General features: G+C 42.9%; 1 protein-coding gene across 2 annotated transcripts; it reads right to left on the bottom strand.

The window, feature by feature from the left end:
* Nucleotides 1-12,705: 12,705 nt before the first annotated feature.
* C11H2orf69 (chromosome 11 C2orf69 homolog) lies at nt 12,706-18,948 on the bottom strand. Of its 2 annotated transcripts, none has more exons than XM_038422479.2 (2): nt 17,372-17,865; nt 12,706-13,794 (listed from the first exon to the last, which is right to left on the bottom strand). In XM_038422479.2, the coding sequence occupies exons 1-2, from the start codon at nt 17,666-17,668 to the stop codon at nt 12,961-12,963; spliced, it is 1,131 nt and encodes a 376-aa protein (XP_038278407.1). In that variant the 5' UTR covers nt 17,669-17,865; the 3' UTR covers nt 12,706-12,960. The 2 variants fall into 2 exon arrangements, with proteins under 2 accessions (XP_038278407.1, XP_043361480.1); XM_043505545.1 differs by lacking the exon at nt 12,706-13,794 and adding an exon at nt 14,729-14,792 and having other exon boundaries at nt 17,372-18,948.
* Between the last annotated feature and the right edge of the window lie 781 nt (nt 18,949-19,729).

Here is a 19,729-nt window from a genome sequence, read left to right as displayed (position 1 = left end):
CCTAGGGCATTGGCAATTTAAGTTCTGTTTTAGATTCTGGTATCTTCTCCAGGGTGGCTATTGAAAAGAAAGTTCCAGCCCAAATGGGTTATTCTCTAGAGTGGTGGAGACTGCTGATCTGTGGGACTCGCACAGCTTTAGGAAAAGGCAAGCAACCAGCCAGGGTTAACTTGACTAAGCTACCTCACTTTCTTCTAATTATGGGGTGATGAGAAGCAGCTGTGCTCTTAGCAGGACCCAGTCAGGGACAGCAGGTGTTTTCCTGTTGCTCTCCTCAGCAGAGAAAAGAACAGAAAGGAGAGAGAATGCCCTGGCTGGCTTGTCTGGGCTGTGTGAGTATGTATTTTACTTACATTCATTTGTTTTTAGTTTGAGTAGGGTATAAGATAAAGTGGCACCTGTAGATTTCTTTTTCTTTTAATTTCCCTGATCTGGAATTATTTGCAGACAGATTGAATCAACACAAGCCCAAGAAGTGGGATTTGTTAGAACTTAAAATGGATGTGCAATCTGAGGCTCCCTGCCATACTGCAGCTCAGCTGAGAGCTATATTAACCTGAGTATTGAACGTTCACAAGTGCTGTCTCTGTCAAACTTATACAATTCAGGTCCCCTAAAAAGTCAGGGTGGAGGTTAAATTCAATTTCCTTTATGTGGGGTGTGGAGTGAGAGAAAGAAGGAAGTGCTCAGATGCCTATAATCAACAATTCCTTTTGCATGTTGAGGAACCACTGGTCTCATAATCAATGTATAAAATACTTGAAGACTGGAGCCTCATGATTTCTGGATACTTCAAGAGGAGCACTGTTTCCTACATCAACACTCTGTAAACAGAGAGCAGAAATAATGGCCGGAGAAACTCATGCAGATATTCTGATGCTTGAACCAAGTCAAATAAACATCTCTGGTTGCTCAAATAAACTTGTTAGTCTCTAAGGTGCCACAAGTACTCCTTTTCTTTTTACAGTGAAGTATTTCAATATTAGCTCACTTGGATCTCTGGGCTGGGTTCAGAGGAGGCATGCAGGGACTACTAAATGCATCTCCCTTAATCTCAGCTCAGACGGTAAAAGCTCAGTAAAGACGCCGTCACCCCTGAGAAGGTCCAAGTGAGCTGATTGCTCTTGGCATGATTATTGACCTTGTTCTGAAAGATCTTCCTCTTAATGCTTCTATAACTCCTGTGAGCAACAGCATGGGAGCAGACACAGAGTATCCACCCAACTTCCCCTTGTGGTGACATCACAGAAACCCCCAGGGCAGCAAAAACTACAGGCAAATTTTATGCCAGAGTTTTTTTTAAAGTTTAGATTCATGCTGTAGCTTGAAGAAAAGAACCTGCCAACTTGCATAGTTTTATTATATCAGGAGCCCTATCTCCACAGCTGTTGCTATTGCACCAAACGGCATCACTGCTAACAGCAGCCAGTTGTACAGTACTTGATAAATCAGGGTGAGGCTTTTATTCTACAGCTATGGGATTTGCTGGAAGGCAGGCCCTGGTAATATTGTCATAAGTATGGAATCCATTGGGAGCACTTCAAGAACCCTACAGTAGTTGAGATGTATTGTGTGACTATAGGAATAGAAGTAGCATCTGTCAAGTGGACTCCATTCCTGAGATACAAGCCTGTTGCTTCCAGATGGATGGAGCCATAATGTTGCTCTTGTTTTGTAAGCTGAATGATAACGTGATATCTGACAAATATGACATAATGCCATTTAAACATCTCTATTTTACTACTTAGGGCGTAAGAGAACTGTAGCTGAGGTTTTGGCATTTATCTGCCATTTAGATCGGTCTGATGCTTCCAACAGGGTTGAGAATTGTGACTTGTCAAAAGCTGTTAGCAGGACTAAGGAGGGATGTGCCACTAAGGCAGAGAACAGGGGCTTCCTGCAGAAGCTGGGTATTGCAACTCTGTGCAGATTATTCATCTAAACCCATTTTTGTTGGCAGCTGTAACTTAGAGAAAATAACTTCCCACCATGTGTATGGGCACAATGCCATCCTAATGAATAGGCATGAATGTAACCAGCCGGGCGATCTTGATGTGCATACATTATGCATACAGAGGGCAGAATTGCAACCTGAGAACACTGAAATACTTGATTCCTCTAAATTTCCACTTCTGTAGTTAAAAGGACTGTACAGATCTATGTGGGGGTGGGAGGGAGAAATTAAGGTAGGATCTGTGGATCCAGGCACTGGATTGGGAAAGGGCTCAAGGTCTCTCTCAGATTGGAGCAAAGGATCCCTGGAAAGGGTGAACAGAGCATCCTTGAGACCTCTTTGGGAAATGGGAAGAAAGAGAAAGCAGTGTCAGGCTAGGGGCCAAGCTCCACCTGTTTTCTGCCTGATAATTCTGGCTTAACTTGCTCTCAGCCAACCATTAGCAGCTTTCCAGAATGCCAGCCCACAGAGGTGCAGGGGGCTGCACTGTTCCTTCTTCCTCCCTTCCCAGCTCAGTAGGTCATTCTAACTTCTGCTGGCCAGCTATACCCAAGGAGGGAAATCGAACTTGACGTAGTGATTAGTGTCCTCCTTTGGTCACCTGAGCTGGAAAGCCATAGCTGGGGCCTCTATGTGCCGCAGTAATGCAAATAATAATTCATAAGGAAGGAAGTAGTGGTCAACATGTTACTGATCTGTGAGTGTCACGGCTTGTAGGTAGGACAATAGTCTTATGGAGGACAGCCCTTTGGGGCTGGGCAATAGAAGAGAAGGAAGGGCACTGTGGATTTGAAACACCCTTTCTCCAGATGCTGACCCCACTGGCTGGGGGTGTTAAGGTTTTCTATAGTACTAGTTACTGTAAAGGCTTGCGGTAGTGGCTTCTAGGCCACAATTGCAGAGCCACAATTATTCAGGATGCAGTTTTGAAATATTTTTCTTTGGTGGCTTTTTTTATAAATAAAAATTGTAACCCCCCAAAATTGGGCTAAATTAATTCTATATGTAACTTCATTGCAATCAAGGGCTGAGATGGCCCAGTGCGGTGTTTGAAATAATTCTCTTGTTTAGTATAGCATGAAGTTTGGGTCAGGGCACAGAATATTTTAATATGTGAACCAAATGCTGTAGTAAATGCAGCTATTTGCCTTACACAAAAGGATTCATTTAAACATGCTGTCCACACAACCTTTCTTAAAGTGGCACCATTACGTTTTATATTTAAAAATAGAAACTGATGACATCCCCTTGCTTCTGGTAACACTAACTTCTGCTCCCTGGGCCCCACCAGTGTACTGGTGGAGCTCTCTAGGGATGCGTCATTCCCTCTCTATGGGCTCTGTAGTCTACGGCCTCTCTACAGGCATTGCCAATGAGGGTACCAATCGTGTTGTGGATATTTGTCTCATAGAAAGTGGTCTGAGATTATCCACAATTCCAGGCAGGTCAGTGGAAAAGCTTAGTTTACCACTGCTTGCATGGTCCCATTTTGAATTGGTATCTTAAATCCTCCTTTTTATGAAGCAGTGATCATTCCTTTTCTTAGGTCTATCATCTGAGAGCATTTGTTGTCATCGGTTTTGTTTTCTTCTTTTATTTGATGACATGACTAGTTGTGAAAATCCTGAAGCTACTATGTAGAAGTAAATTGAGTTTGTTTCATCATCTCATGTTGGTGTAAAACTGGAGTAGCGCAGTGGTGGATTAGGTGCAACATGTTCAAGGAATAACTTCAAGCTAAGATGATTCCTGAATATACATCAACCTAACATCACAGTTGCTAAAATAACACGCTGGGAAGTGGACACGTTAGTGTTGTGTGGGATTTTGGCCTTCTGGGACCCAAAGCAAAATGGAATTATGCCACAATAAACTAGAAAGTTCTGTGATTGGGTATTTGCCAACATAACTATACCAAGAATACTTCAAATAGCATATAACACAGCCATAAAGATGGATGATACTGTCATAATAGAAGGTGAAGTTGAGATAGTTTAATGTAGGCAACCCCCCAAAACACCAGTCAAAACTTGGCCACCCCCTTATGTTTTGTTACACTGCAACAACGTTGGTGACTGACATTTTAAATGTAACTGATTTTATTGCAAACCAACATCTGGAAAGAATTTAAAGCAATATTTACCCTTGGTAGGATTACAAAGGGCAACTCTTGATTATAGGTGTTATACATTATATATTTTTCTTAGCACAGTTGCCATGGAAAAGAAAAACCAAATGAAAAACATGCATGTCAAAATATAAGTGTCAGACTATTAGCATGGGCTATCTAAACTACCCATCATAAAGCACTGAGCTGGCTGATCAATGTGATGCTTTAAAAAAAAAATGAAATAAAAACCTCATGTAATGCAATGTCCAACAGACATTTATATATACATCTCCCCTGCCTATCTTTCTGGTATAAATTGTTTTCAATGGCTGTTGATAGGACTGGAGTTTGACCCTTGGTGTTACCCAAACAAGTCATGAAAACATTTAATATCAGAAATAGACAAATAGGCTGAGCCCTTCTCAGTGCTTAGGATGAAACTCTTTTTGCTTCACTTATACAAGTAGTCCTGTTGTGGGGCTATTAGCATAAGTAAGGCAAGCTGGATTTTACCCAGAGTGGCCCTTCTACTAAACTCTGTTAAACAATGTCCTTTATTTCACCACTTCAAAAATAATGACTTGGCAGGTTTGTCATTTACTCTCTGTACACAGACGTCACTTCCCAAATCCCTGAGCGTGAATGTGTTTTTCCAGTTTAGGTCTCTGGACATCTAGTAAATGCACTGCATAGGCTAAATATGTTACAGATACACAGCACCCAGTGGCAGTGTATTTCCTACAATGTAGCTTATATGCCAGGGCTCAACCCACAGGCCAACATCAATAATAAGTGCAAATTCTGCTAATCATAATGGGAAGAATAAATGAAATCCCACAATTTCCAAAAATTGTTTGCAATGCAAATACATGTAAGCTTCATCCATCTTATTTTTGGGACAGATGATGGTGTGGGGGATAGATCCTGGTCTCTGGCTGCAAGGTTTGACACTTGTTACTCCCTCACAGAGAGGGACAGAGCAACAAGGATTGAGAGCAGACTATTTCTTTTTCTGGTGTTTGTGGTGTTAACACATTCCTATTTAACATTTTAGAGCAGGTTGGAAACACTAAGACAAAAGAACAGCTTGTTCATGCAAAGCACCCTGCTGGTCCATATGGTACTATGCTCAGACAAAAATTACAGGGTATTACCTGCAATAATGCGTATTTGTATCATAATTGACAATTTTTGCTGTGAAAGGATTTTTGTGTTTCAGAGGCCCGAGCTGAAAGCTTTCATTACAGAAACTCAACATATTTCCAGCGATAATGGCTGGGGAAGAGAAGTTTTCCTGGAATGGACTTAACTTCATGTGGTAGCCCCTCCTTTGAAAATCCCCCTAGAGCAGTAGTTTTTGACTTGTGGTCCGCAGTCCCCTGGGGGTCTGCAAACTCTGCCTAAGATTTCCAAATGGGTATGCACCTGCATTTGAAATTTTTTAGGGCTCTGCAAATGCAAAAAGGTTAAAACCCACTGCCAGACAGGCAAATCATCAGGGGATTTAAAGGACTCCGATTTGCCTTTCCGCAGTTTTGGGATGCCTGCTGCATTAGTCCCTAGACCAAATTTTGGCAAACTTTGCAGTAACACTTGCTTTGGTGACAGCAATTTGGAAAAAAGTCTGGTATTCCAGTGCTAAAAGGAACAAGACAACAGCAAATAGAGCTCCCCTCAAAATCTGTGAGAAGAAAACAAAATCCTTTCTCTAAACTCTGAAGAGAGAAATGTTTGCTTATATTTGAAATGGAGACCTTGAAAGTAGAATATGATATAACTGCATCCACATTAGAGGCTGCAGCTTCTAAATCTATATAGTTAAACCTGTACAAAAACTGTAGACCAGCCCTTTGACAGATCATAAACAAAGGTGCTGACTCATCACATGGCTGTTTTCAGACAATTGTGAAGCAGACATACCAAACCCATGAAAAAAACCACAGAAATTGGGCTTCTTTTGGCTTGAGTTGCTTGTTGGTTAGTTTTTAGCTTGTTGGGCTTGTACCTTTTTATTTTTGATCAGCTCCTGGCAAGCAGGGGCAAGAGAGAGTCAAGGGTTCACAGCAGACTGCAAGCCGGGGGGGATCTAGTCACATAGAGTGTTGGGTTCTTAGGGATTAGCTTGTTTTGAAATGGGATTAGCTTGATTTTTGGCTTATTGTGAAAGTCATGGTGCTTATTTACCACATGAAAGTTGGCAGCTGTGTTGTGAAGGCATTTCTTAATAGAGATAATATCTTAGAGGCTTGATGTTTGCAAAGTGCTTTGAGTTCTTTGTCTGAATTGTAGCATAGAAGTGGAAAGGAGTGTTACTGTTCTGTGAGAGATCTTTTGAGAGAGTGACCGAAGTCAAGGCAACTTCAGAAGGATGAGAAAGAGCCTGAGAAAACAAGACCACAGACCTGCCTGTTTGCATCGAAAGTGTTATTTGAACAGCTAGGAGAGCTTTCCATTAAACCAGTCCAGAGCCAGTTTGTACATCAGAAATGCACCTGGAGAACCGAATTGCTGTGCGGCTGACAGATAAGCCATTGCTGGACTAAGAACAGGTTTCCTAGAGAACACTTGGTGCGTGGGTGAAAACAAACAGGGAGCTGAGGTTTTTTTTGAGAGAAAAACAAAGCATGGCATCAACTATCCACGACAAGATTTTTGTCTTGAATGTAGTCAACTAAAAGGGTATTAGTAATTTAGATTTGTTTAAAATTCAAATATCGTGACTAGTGGAGGGATGGTGGTGGGAACTGCAGTAATGAAATGCTTGTTACTACATCATTATTATGGAATATAAACTTAGTACCACAAATGAGAAAACAGCCTGAGCACATTGAAAAAGATGGCCACAGCACCTACAAATTTAGTGCAGAGTTGCAAGAGAGCTGTGCTCTCATTTAGGCTATTAACTGAAGTGGTCATCTCACAGCAACAGCCACTGTTCTCAACGGTCCCAATTCAGGAAGGCACTTAAGCACATACTTAAGTGTGTTCCTGGATAGGATTCCTTTCCAGAGTCAGGGCCAATGGGAGCTGTTGGATGCTGAACTCCTTTGTTAATCTGGTCTATGGTACCTTTGTGGAATGGGTTAACATTTCCATAAAGTGATTTCAACTGATCTTATTAACAGAATGCTTAACAACTTCCTAATATACTTTCACATTTGTGAGCCCCTACTGTGTTGAATGATTAAATTAAAGCCACTAGAAAGCTCTCATTAGAAATGTTAATTAGAAACAGTGTGGTGACTAAGTGCCATTCAATTGGCACTAAATTACTGCTTGAAGTTATATATAGTCGTGTAAATTATACTTCCACACGTAACACTTCCTCTACTCCCACTTCTCCTCCCCCCCCAATAAAAAAATAAAAGTTTAATTAGGGTTAATAGTCAGACTTCAAAAAAAGAAAAGGAGTACCCGTGGCACCTTAGAGACTAACAAATTTATTAGAGCATAAGCTTTCGTGAGCTACAGCTCACTTCATCGGATGCATCCGATGAAGTGAGCTGTAGCTCACGAAAGCTTATGCTCTAATAAATTTGTTAGTCTCTAAGGTGCTACGGGTACTCCTTTTCTTTTTGCGAATACAGACTAACACGGCTGCTACTCTGAAACCAGTCAGACTTCAGTTCAATCAAAATAAAATGTCACCTGTCATTGTTTAAATCAATGTCACTGTCCTACATTTCTGGCATTAAGTCAGTGTATTTAGGTTGTAAAGTCTATCTGAATCCCTAAATCTTTGCTAATGAAGCATGTTGCTTTTTGGAACACAATTTGGATGGAATTAACTCTCCCTCTTTCCCCCCCCCCCCAAAAGCTTGGGGAAAAATAACTTTCACTAGTGACAATTTTTGGAAACAATAACATTTACATCACATTTTGAATTAAAATAAAAAAGATGAACACTCAGTTCTGAACTATGTATTTAGTCTAGCTAACAACATTGGGAATGTGATTTAGGGCTAACTCCCCTTTTAACATTATGAATCAAGGTTTTCCGAGTTCATCCAGTAAAGTATTTATACTGGAACAGGAAAACAGCAAAGGATGCAGTAGCTTCAATTACATACTTTCTGAATTAGGACAAGATTTGAGGAAATAACCAAAGTGAATGTTTAATATGAGATGCACAGAGTTTGTTCTCAGAGGGACTCAAATATATTTTACTTTTAACCGTGTCCCTTTACAATTCAGATATGATGGGAAAACATCTTACTATCAGCTGGAGAAGAATAAAAAAGCAAAACCTCATTCCAAGCAAATGAAAGGCACAACTATTTTCAAAAAATCCCAGCTCACCCACCCCACTCAGGACTTTGCTTCCTTCTATGAAGCTGGTGTGGAAAACCCCATCTTGGAAAGCTGGCACAGCGAACAACCTCCTCTTGATCTCTGCTTACAGCTCTCACATCTAAGCACCGATCTCTTTAATCCTCTATTTCAGTTCAATGAACTCTCGGTACCTCCCCCAAGAGAACATGAAGGAAGGGGGAGAGTATTAGAGGAGAACATTTTTTCAAACGCATCTTTCACAAAGATGCTTCCTTTTCAACATTAAGAATGGCAATTATATTTGTACTGTAGTCTCCCTCCACTTGAGTTTTGTTTGGAATAGGTAAAGTACAAAATGACCTAAATTCAGCAGTAAGCAAACTAAGCTAAATCACAGATCACACAAACCTGGGGTACTTTAAAAAGATAAAAAGCAATCAAGATTTTTGGTTCCCAGTTGATGACATGTAAATGGATTTACTAATGCCATTATTTTGAACTTTTGGTACGCCAAACCTGCTACACAAGCAGGTCACTGGAGACATCATGCTGTTTGCAAGTAAAGATCAAAACTCTCTCCAGGATTCTTTAGTATCAGCACCCAATCCAAATTCTCAGGTAATTCCCCCCGATGTATCACCATTTGTTGAGGTTGACTCTTCTTTTGCCACAGTTCTATCATGTCTGGACAAAAGGGAAGATTTTTCATTTTGCTTAAATCAATAACCTTTTGGGCTATACTGCGATATAAAAAAAATACGATATGAAAGGGAATATAACCGCCCTCCTCTCAAAAAAAAATTATTCAGGATTGCTAGAAAAATGGATGCAGAGGAACAAAATAGAAACGAGGATAAACTTAAGCACCCAGGACAAGACAGCACTATCCTTGACTTGTATTCCCACCGGGTGTATTTTACTGAAAGCTGAATGCATCTCTTTAAAAGTACATACTGTGAGGTAAGCAGTCTTGTGGGTGTTTATGGAGGAAAAGTAAGAGATAAGTAGCATGGCTAAGCTAAAATGAATTAAGATTACATCTTGTAAATAGCCCCCTCTGGGTCCTGGTAGCAGAACAGAGAGGTAGGATTAGACTAGATGTCACGTCAGTCTAGTAGTGAGCTACAGCAGCAGCGAACTGTCAGCACTACTTCATGCTAGCAGTAAGAATGAGTGTACTCATGCAGCAGCTGCAGAAGACCCTATCTGCAGTGCAGAGACTGCACAACCCCTACATGTAATGAAGCTCAGTTTGCAGGAGTTGGGACTAGACCTATAGATCTGTGATTACACACGTCCATTCTCCTCCTTCCCCCAATCCACAAAGGGTGTACAGCCAAAGAATTCCTTGGACAGACCATCTTCCATAAAGAAATTGAAAAGATTCAGACTGTTTAGAAGAGTTGAGAAGGGATATGACAACAGTATACAAAATGATAAATGGTAGAGAAAGTAGATCTGAAACTTTATCCACCCTCTGCCACAAAATCAGAAACAAGGGGCATTCAAAGACACTGAGCTAAAAAGACTGAGCTGAAGAATCCACTGTGTGTGGTAGGTGGAAACTGGGAATGGCTGAACAAGGAAGGTGTGATGAAGAGCCCAGGGCAGAGCAGGGGTAGGGAGAAAAACCAAGACCCAGTTAGGGAACCCAATGGTGGGGGTGGGGAACCTGCAAGTGGCCTGCAATGTACGTTACAGTATTTAGAAAAAGTTAGTGTGGGTCTACTTTGAAAAGTGATAATGTACAAATTGCACCATACTCAACTCGTTTCTTAATGGAGGTTATATCTGCTTGTTTAGGGGACAGTTTTTACTTTTTCCTCCTTTTAGCTCTACAATGCTGAAAGGAGGAGCAGGATTCTTTTTTCCTCATGCATCATCACACAATTGTTTAATTTCCACTCAACCTCCAGTGGTCTTGCACACGGGTAGCTCTGAGGTTATATGGATGTCAAACATAATTCAGCATGGACATATCTTACTGGGGATGGTTTGCAAGAATGAAAAATCCCAGCTAGACTCCAGAGAAATCTTTTTTACTTGTCAACTTAGCGCAATTGATATGGAAGCAAATGAAAAATATTGCACACTAAATACCATGTTTTACAAAGCCACTTTTCAGAGTAAAACTACCTGTTAAGGTTAAATCTACTTAGGCTTAAATGTTTACTCATGAATGAACAAAAAATTAGCCTATTCAGTAATTGCAGATTAAAGTGCTTTAAACAATAGAGAAAGTTATAGTATATAAAATGAATTCATAATCATTAAACTTTCCACAAGGATGTGATATCCAGCTTCTGCTGCTATTCAAGTTTCATTGGAAGCTTTAGCCAGCACTACCCCTTGATTATCTTTTCAATACATTTTTAACAACCCTTCTTTATATACACATTCCAAAATAGAGGATTACCCCAGGAGCACTCTTAACGACACAAGAAGTGGGAATCAGGGTTTTTCTATTTGAAAAATATATGCTTTAAAGAAAACAAAGCACACATTTTGTAGACTGTTTAATAAAAATCTACCAATTGAGAGGTCTTAAGCACATCATCCACTCTTAGACTGAAAGATGCACCTTATGCTCCTTACTGGTCTGGTGTGTGTGCATAGTGAAGAAACTTTTCCAAAGTTGTGCAGATACTAATCTTGGTACACAAAGAAAAGAGAATTGTCTAATCTGCAATAGGCACACTTCAAAACAATATTCAGTGCTAGCCAAAGTGGAAAGTTTCACTTTTAAGAGGATATTACAAACCTATGAGAAGAGCTATTTATACTGTTTGGCAGTGCTCTCAAGGTGTCTGGATGATTGTCCTAAGTAAATCGGAATCATCAGTACAACAGAAGTGGCTTACAGTAGTCGGTACATTTGATCATATTATAGTTTCCATCTTTAAGAGTGGTTCTCATTCTAAGATTTACTATTTGTCCCTATTTTTTAATTTGAAATATTTTGGCTGTTGTATTTTCACTTTCTCTAGCCAGTTGCAGTGTTCTAGTGGATTGTGCCTCATTTACTTCAGTGCATGCTAAAAATATGTGCAAACATTATAGAAAGTAAGTATTTTTATGGGGGAACCACCTCCGTGTGAATGTAAAAACTAATTACATTAAACAAGGACTCTGCAGTTAACTGGCATGAGGTATACTTTATTGTGGATTTCTGGAAATTATGTACTGCTTATATCTAGTGTTGTCAAAGTGGCTTACTTAAAGGCATAAGATGATCTGCTGTTTGTCATGAGGGACAATAAAATATTTCTCCTAACTGTATATAGTAGAATGCCCTTTAGCACAAGACTCAGCTCTGTGAAACTGTCAAGGTTCCTCATTACCTGTTTAGTGTAGAAGTGTGTATACTTTTAAATCTCTGGAACATTCGCTGTAGCAATTTTTTTATCCCCCTTTGTTTTACTGATACAGCATCAACATATGTAAGGAGATGTGTAAAAATACTGCTAAAACATTAAATTTGAACATTTGTATCCACTTAATTATTCCATCTTTTATTGAAAAAATACTCAGTGACTGACTAAACCATAAAACAGTCAAGGATTCTATTAGTGCTTTATAGAAGTGTAAATGTAACAGTGTAGGTTTGTACTAAAATTGAATTTAAATTATGATGGAATTGTGGAACAGCAGGTTAAGCAGTGAAACTATACTAGTTTGTTCTATGGTAACCATTTAAAGAGAAAAGCTATCTTGTGAGAAGTGGTCAAAGCATACGAGTTGTAGAAGTTAGTCAAGCCTCAATATGAATAGGGAATGTTGAAACAATAGTAAACTAAATACTAGAAAGCATTCTTGGTCATTTTAAAAATTATACCTATATGTTTAATATTCTCTAGTCCCCAAATGAAAGGCTATTCGCTGGCAGATGGTTAGCAATTAGTTAATGGAACTTCATAAGCACCTTGCCCTTTCTGTGGTTATTAGGAAGAATAGATTGCCACCATTATTCCAGAAGTAAATGTCATTTGTACTTTTGCTTCATTTAGGGAAAGTTACAGAACTAGCAGATTTAAACTATCCAAATAGTACAATTTGCATTGAAGTATATAATCAAGACTGTTCCAACTATCATTTTTTCCTTTATCCCAAAAAGCTAAAAGATTGCTGTCTTCTACTGGCAGAGGTCAATTAAAGTTTCCCAATTAAAGTGGCCTGACATTCAGAGGTACTGAGCACCTACAACGCCTACTGACAGCAATATATGACTTAGAAGCCTAACTTCAGGCAGCAGGGTTGAAAATTTTGGCCACAGAAATCAGCTTCAGATTAAATACAAACATTTTACACAAAAATGTCCATCTGTTATGTTGAAAAATACATCTATATATGGACAGTTGTTACTTTTTTCCCAAGAGTAATACGCTCCCTCTTGCTATAGGAATATCAGCACAGGCATACAGGCTCTCTTACCAAGCCCCTTCTGAAACCACATGAATTTATATATATATATATATACACACACACACAGATTAACACATTATAATGGGCTTAGTACTCTTCTGTAGAGACCGTCAGCGCAAAACAAAAGGTAAGTCAACATTACAAGACTTATGTCAAAAGTGCTTTTGCAAAGAATATAGTACACGGATGTGTATTCAAAGTCTCAAAATACTTCATGAACTCTGAAGTGGTTATCTAAGGAAGGGACTTCATCTGCAAAATGAAGCAGTTTATCTACTTGCACACCAAATTCTTCAAGAATCTGCACAAATTTCTTGTGCTCCTTCCCAATCCATGACCTCATTGTATCAAACACTTGGTAAGGTGTAACATGAGCATGAACTGCAATCCCTGTTTCTGCAAATTCTTTCAACACTTCAGGGTTAGTAACCCAAGTATTGCTTCCTCCAGAGTGACCACCATCCAGCCAGTAAAATGCTCTTATATTTTTTATAAAGGCATCTGCGTTCTTGTCATTTTTAGCTTCTTTTAACTCATAAAGCAGCTGGTTCAAAACCACACAACCTTTACTGAAGCCAATCAAGGTAAATGATGCTTCACCTATAACAGATGGTGTACCAAAATTCATAGCAGAATTATCAGAATGTTCCCAATTTCTCTCTCTCTCTGATGCTGGACAGCCATTTGTAGTAGGAACAGATTTTGATTTACAAACAGCTATCGTTGCATCTTTGTTGAAACTATACATACTCTTTTGGGAAAGCAAAATGTTCTGGGTGACACTGAATGCATTAACTAGCAACGCATGAAGGTGTGTGAAAGCTCCAAAGTCACTGCTGTGTTCTGGTGCTCCAAACAAATTGCTTGCCACAAAATTATCATAGCAGCTGAATTTGTGCAGATGCATACGGGAACATTTTACAACCCAAACATAGCTATTAGGGAATCGGTGAGCGAGTATGGTAGCAATGTTTTCTAAACTCCAGCACTCCCATTGAAAGTTTTCTGGGTGGCAGACCATAACGTCACGATAGTTCTGAAAGAAACAAGACAGACAATACATTACTATGTTGTAAGAGTGCAGTGTTTCTGGTGAGCACAGGTTTAACTCTCGGTTTGTTTCAGACTCTCTAGCACAAGTACTTATGGAAAGGGCTATGTCTGGCTGCTAGAGAGGGATACATGATTGTCCTTCGAAAAGTACATCTTTGAGATATTCAACACCCAGGACAGAGGTGAAAGTAAGCCAGTACGCCCCGGTACAGCATACCAGTAAGAGCCGGTGCGCCATACCAGGACCGGCTTTCCAAGAGGGCAATTTAAAGCCCTCAGGTAGCAGCAGCAGGGCTACAGCGGGGATTTAGAGGGCCCCGGAGCTCCAGCTGCCACTACCGCCCTGGCCCTTTAAATCCCCGCCTGAGCCCTGCTGCCATAGCCCTGGGGTAGTGTCAGTGGGGCTCCGGCAGGCATTTAAAGGGCCAGGGTGGTAGCAGCACCTGGAGCCCCGGGGCCCTTTAAATCCCCGATGGAGCCCAGACACCGCTACCCCAGGGCTCAGGAAGCAGGGTTCAGGCAGGGATTTAGAGGGCTCAGGGCTCCAGCAGCTGCTACCACAGCAGAGCCCCAGGCCCTTTAAAGCTCTGCCAGAGCCCAGGGTTAGCAGTGGCACCCGGGAGCCCCCAGGGCTCCTCAGTGATTTAAAGGGCCCGGGGCTCCGCTGCAGTAGCAGCAGCTGGAGCCCTGGGCCCTTTAAATCACTCCCAAGTCCCAGGACTCCCAGCTGCCTCTGCAGCTGGTAGCTTGGGGGTGATTTAAAGGGCCTCAGGCTCCCAGCTGCCACTACCACAGCTGGAGCCCTGGCCCTTTAAATCAAGACTTAAAGGGCCTGGGGATTTAAGGCCCTGCCTCTTCTGGTTGAGGCCGCGCCCCCTGTTCAGGACTCTGGCATACCAGTAAATCCTCTAACTTACTTTCACCCCGACCCAGGATCACAGGATGAGGTTAATCTCCAAATGGGAAGCATGTGTTTTCTTTCTGATAAGTAAAATATGGAAACTTAAACAAGTCTTAAAAGATATTGCTCACTGCACACAGTATAGCAAAATATTACCCAAATACAACATTCAGTCTCCAAGTGTTGATATTTATTGTTTTCTGGTGAATTCCCACTTCAAAAGGCTAAGATTCTGTAGACTACAGAATACATTAAACTATATTCAGCCTCACAAAAATATTAATTCACCATTATAGTTTGGCCTTAAAACTTATAATGTAAAACTATTGTTAACATCACTAAGTATAAATATTGCACAGGAAACTAACCAAAGACATCAATCTCATTTCATTTTATGATGTTAATGCAGTCTACTTATATCCACCTTGCTAATACTGCAAACAAAAACAACTCCGAGAACTATGGGTGGTCTTCCACAGTCCTATTTCTATTCTATTAGCTTTTCATGAAGGATAATGCAAGAGAAATGAGACAAATCTTGATAAGCCAGACCTAGTTTACAGAGGACAAAGTCTAGCTTTTCATGAAGGATAATGCAAGAGAAATGAGACAAATCTTAATAAGCCAGACCTAGTTTACAGAGGACAAAGTCTATGCTTCTTTGCACAGTCACAAACCTTAAAAGGTTAAAAAGTCAGATAAAACTGTGTTTGTGCAGTTTTTGTGCTCCATTCTGGTTATGAAGGAGGAAAAGGGTTTTTTCCCCCTAACAAAAAGTTACTCTCCTGCTTTCTTCACCATAGAAATATTGAAGTCAGAGTAGCAGCCGTGTTAGTCTGTATCCGGTTTTAGGTAAGTGTTTCTGTGAAAGAACAAGCCTACTCGCCCTGGTTCAAGCAGTTTATAAACTTCACTTGTGTAGCTTGTTAGCTTCCAAATCTAAATAGCTAGACTTGACATTTTATAATGCATTAATGCATGGGGAGTAACTGTCAGAGTTAACCTCTTCTTAGCATATGTGCAATGTGCGTCAGGTGCCATATGACCAGGGTGCATCACTGAATTTGGTCTGCTAATTGGATCTTTAGCTTGCCCAGGCACTGACAGAGAGCCCGACATGAATGCTGATTTATGCCCCGCCCCTACCCCCTGTTAACTGAACATTAGAGCTGAGAAACGGAAGCACTCAAGAGCCAGAAGATACAGGAGCTAATGCTGCTCAACAGTTTGAGATTGACCATGTCCTGTTTCTCATTAGATTTATTATATTACTGCTGATAATGTATGGATAAATTGCTAACATTCTAGAGCAACCTTAACTTTTGACCACTTGATTTCACACCAATATTGTTTTATTAATTTTTTAAAAATAATTTCCATACACACATGCACACATCATCTTAGTGAAATCTATTTTCACCCTAATAAACCAATTCAATTTTACAATAAGTAGCTGTTTACTCTAACCAAAACTGTAGTGCACACACTACATTGAGATGAAACAAATCAGGCATTGACTTTCACCCTATTTAATTGTATCCAACAGTAACTCTCACTGTATCCAAATTTAAGTAGCTCCCAACAGATCCAAGCACACAATATGTTTAACATTGAGTTGTAATGCATACTATATAAGATAAGCACACTGATATTCCACGCTAATGGACAGGACTGTATTTCTCTCTAGCTGCATTTTTATAATGCTAGCCACAAGAACGGCCATAGTGGGTCAGATCAAAGGTCCATCTAGCCCAGTATCCTGTATTCCTACAGTGGCCAATGCCAGGTGCCCCAGAGGGAATGAACAGAACAGGTAATTATGAGTTGATCCATCCCATCACCCCTTCCAGCTTCTGGCAAAGAGAAGCTAGGGACACCATCCTGCCCAAACAGCAGCAACATTCCCAAGTATCCCAATTGACAGCATGCCTTTAGCTTCCTGCATTGTTTAACACCTGCTGTGGGTATTAACTGTTTCTAATGGACACAGTGACAGGAGCTAGGAGAGCAGCACACTAAGCAAATCTGAAAATGCCACAACATAACAAAATTCTGCCCTCCTTGCAATAGTCGGTTTAACTTGGCTTTTATTAGTACAGGGAGAACACACCTGGGATATCCGGTTAACCCTCCCCCCCGGGGACTGTATGGGGGAGAACACACCTGGGATATCCGGTTAACCCTCCCCCCCCGGGGACTGTATGGGGGAGAACACACCTGGGATATCCGGTTAACCCTCCCCCCCCGGGGACTGTATGGGGGAGAACACACCTGGGGCAGCCGGTTAACCCTCCCCCTCCGGGGGCTGTATGGGGGAGAACACACCTGGGGCAGCCGGTTAATCTCCCCCCCCTCCCCCGGGGGCTGTATGGGGGAGAACACACCTGGGGCAGCCGGTTGATCTCCCCCCCCTCCCCCGGGGGCTGTATGGGGGAGAACACACCTGGGGCAGCCGGTTAATCCCCCCCCCGGGGGCTGTATGGGGGAGAACACACCTGGGGCAGCCGGTCTGCCCTCCTCGCCCTCCTCCTCCTCCCCGTGAGCGGGGGCAGGAGGCGGCCCCATCTCCGCCTCCATGAGTTTGCACGGGGGGGGGGGAAGGGAAGAGCCCGGGGCAGCGGGGCCCCCCGGCCCATCTCCCCGCCCGCCGGGCAGGTACCTGCACGTCCCCCGGGAAATAGACGACATGGTGCCGAGGCGGCTGCGGCTGCTCCGGCGGCGGCAGCAGCAGCAACAGGTCGTTGGTCCGGCAGGGGTCGGCGCCCGGCACCTGCGGCAGCCGCAGCCAAGGGGGGCTGAGGCGGGCGGAGGAGGAGCCGCCGCCCGAGGGCCCCGCCCCGCAGGTCGCCGGGGCTGGGCACTGGCTCATGGCCCTGGCCAGGCAGAGGAAGGCCGAGCCGACCAGGCCCCTCAGCACCGCGCTGGCGGGGGGCGAGCAGCGCCAGCGCCTGCTCATAGGAGCCACCAGCCCCGCAGCAGCAGGCCACACCTGCCGCCTGCCTACCGCGCAGGCGCGAGCCGAGGGGCGGTGCCGCCGGAACGGAGGGGGCGAGGCCTATCCGCAGAGATAGAGTTCGGGGCGTGGTCTGGGGGAGCTCTCCCCCTATTGGCGGTTTCGCTTCCCGCGTCTTCTCGGAAATGGAACAGGGGAAAGACCAACGTGAGAGAGGGATGATGGGGCCGGCGATACGCATGCGCACAGCTCCTGCGCGTGTCGCAGACGTTTTCCAGCTAGGGTGACCAGATGTCCTGGTTTTATCGGGACAGTCGCGATTTTGGGGTCTTTCTCTTATATAGGCTCCTATTGCCCCCCCCACCCCTTCTCCCGTTTTTCCCCATTTGTTGTCCGTTCACCCTACTTGCAACGGTTATAACGGCTCCCTCCTAAGGCATGAGGCAGCGCATGTAAAAGCGCAGGTAAGTGCCCATTGCTGACCCTGCAGCCAGGCCCAGGGGGTGCCCAGTCTGCCTGCCTGGGCCCGCTGCAGTGGCAGAGCGTGGTTCCACATCGCAATGCAAAGCAATGGGGCTGGCTTTAAATGGCTCTGTAAGGTGATTTTGGTACGTGGTCATATTCCGTTATGAATGTTGCTGCAATTAAAAATGGAGTTTAGAAATTCAAGATGGTGCCTCTGATAGGAAGGGTTTGAACTCCATCTTGGTACCCTTTCTTCATGGCGCTTTCCCGCCAAAACTCTCTTTTCCCTCATGGAACCTGAGGGACAGTGAACTGGCTGGAAGCGGTTGGGGGCAGGGCCTGTCAGCGTGCGTCTCAGGACTGTGCACCACAGAGAGCGAACAAGGGTGTCAGTGGCGACGCAGGCGCTGTCCACCATCGAGGCAGCCACGTCCAGGTTCTTTGCGCCGCATCGGATCAAGACTCCGGCTACTAACATCTGTCAAGGACTCTGATACTTACCTGGCTCCTGTAATCCACCAAAGGATCCAGTGAAGGCTTTGCTGTCAGCTCAGATCTGTTGATCTGCTTTGGCTATAGAGAGGCAGATCCTCCGATGTTCCAGAGATCCTGAGACAAACCATCAGTTGTCGGTGCCCTCTTTCTGCAGCTAGGAGAGAGTAATTATTTTTCGGGCATTTATTAGTTTAACCAAGGGACAGTTTAAGGGTCTGGGCTTTATGCCCCTGTTGGAATCTATTTGTGGGTATTTGTTGTGTTCCCCATAGTAAATCTTCCCTAGTTGTATCTATCCCTTCATAAATCTTCTTTCTGTTTTAAGGTTATATTCTTTCTATCCTTTATTTCAATGCAACATGGGTGGGAGGCACACAAATTTCTAATTCTCCCAGTTGATAGATGCTGGTAGGAGTCGAACCTGTTGTATATGTCACTTCCTTACTATTCCTTACAGAGACTTTGGGGTAACAGCACCATAACCAGCCTCGCGGGGCTGCCTTACAGGAGCACCACATCTCAGTGCCTTGCCACAGGGCTGTGTTGAAGCAGCCTGGTGTCACAGCCCAGTGCTGAGTTACAGTAGGATGATGTCACACTGCTGCATTGTGATGCAGTGTTGCAGTGCCATGTGAAATGAGCATGATGTCAAGACATCATGGCACTATGCCAGAATTGTTGCATGTCTCAATATGATGTCATGGCCACATGCTGAAAAATCCATGTCATGCAGAGTGATAGTACTGAGTTCAAATAATACCTTGTTGAGCTGCTATGTTACGATGTTAAGCCCCTGTGTAAATAATGACTGCATGGGAAAGCCTGAAATTAGCCCCGTATTGAGATTTGGCTAACAACAAGGAGGCAGAAGTGGGGAATGTCTGCTTCTGCCTCCCCACTGTTGGAAAAATCATGGTATTGGGTTAATTTGATTGTTGGAGGTTAGCTTCCTGTCTGGCTGGCTGATAGGAGAGGGGGCTGGTGCTGACAATGTGTGGCCATTAGGAGCCCCAGCCTAGCCTAAGACATTTTGAAATTTGTTAAATGTAATGGGATGGCCAAACCCCACACTGGCCCAAAAGGGTTAAAGGACAATACTCAGCT

This window comes from Dermochelys coriacea, chromosome 11 (assembly GCF_009764565.3).
Source record: "Dermochelys coriacea isolate rDerCor1 chromosome 11, rDerCor1.pri.v4, whole genome shotgun sequence".
Lineage (NCBI taxonomy): Eukaryota > Metazoa > Chordata > Testudines > Dermochelyidae > Dermochelys > Dermochelys coriacea.
Note: the sequence above shows the minus strand (reverse complement) of the source record. Positions and strands in the feature narration are given on the sequence as shown.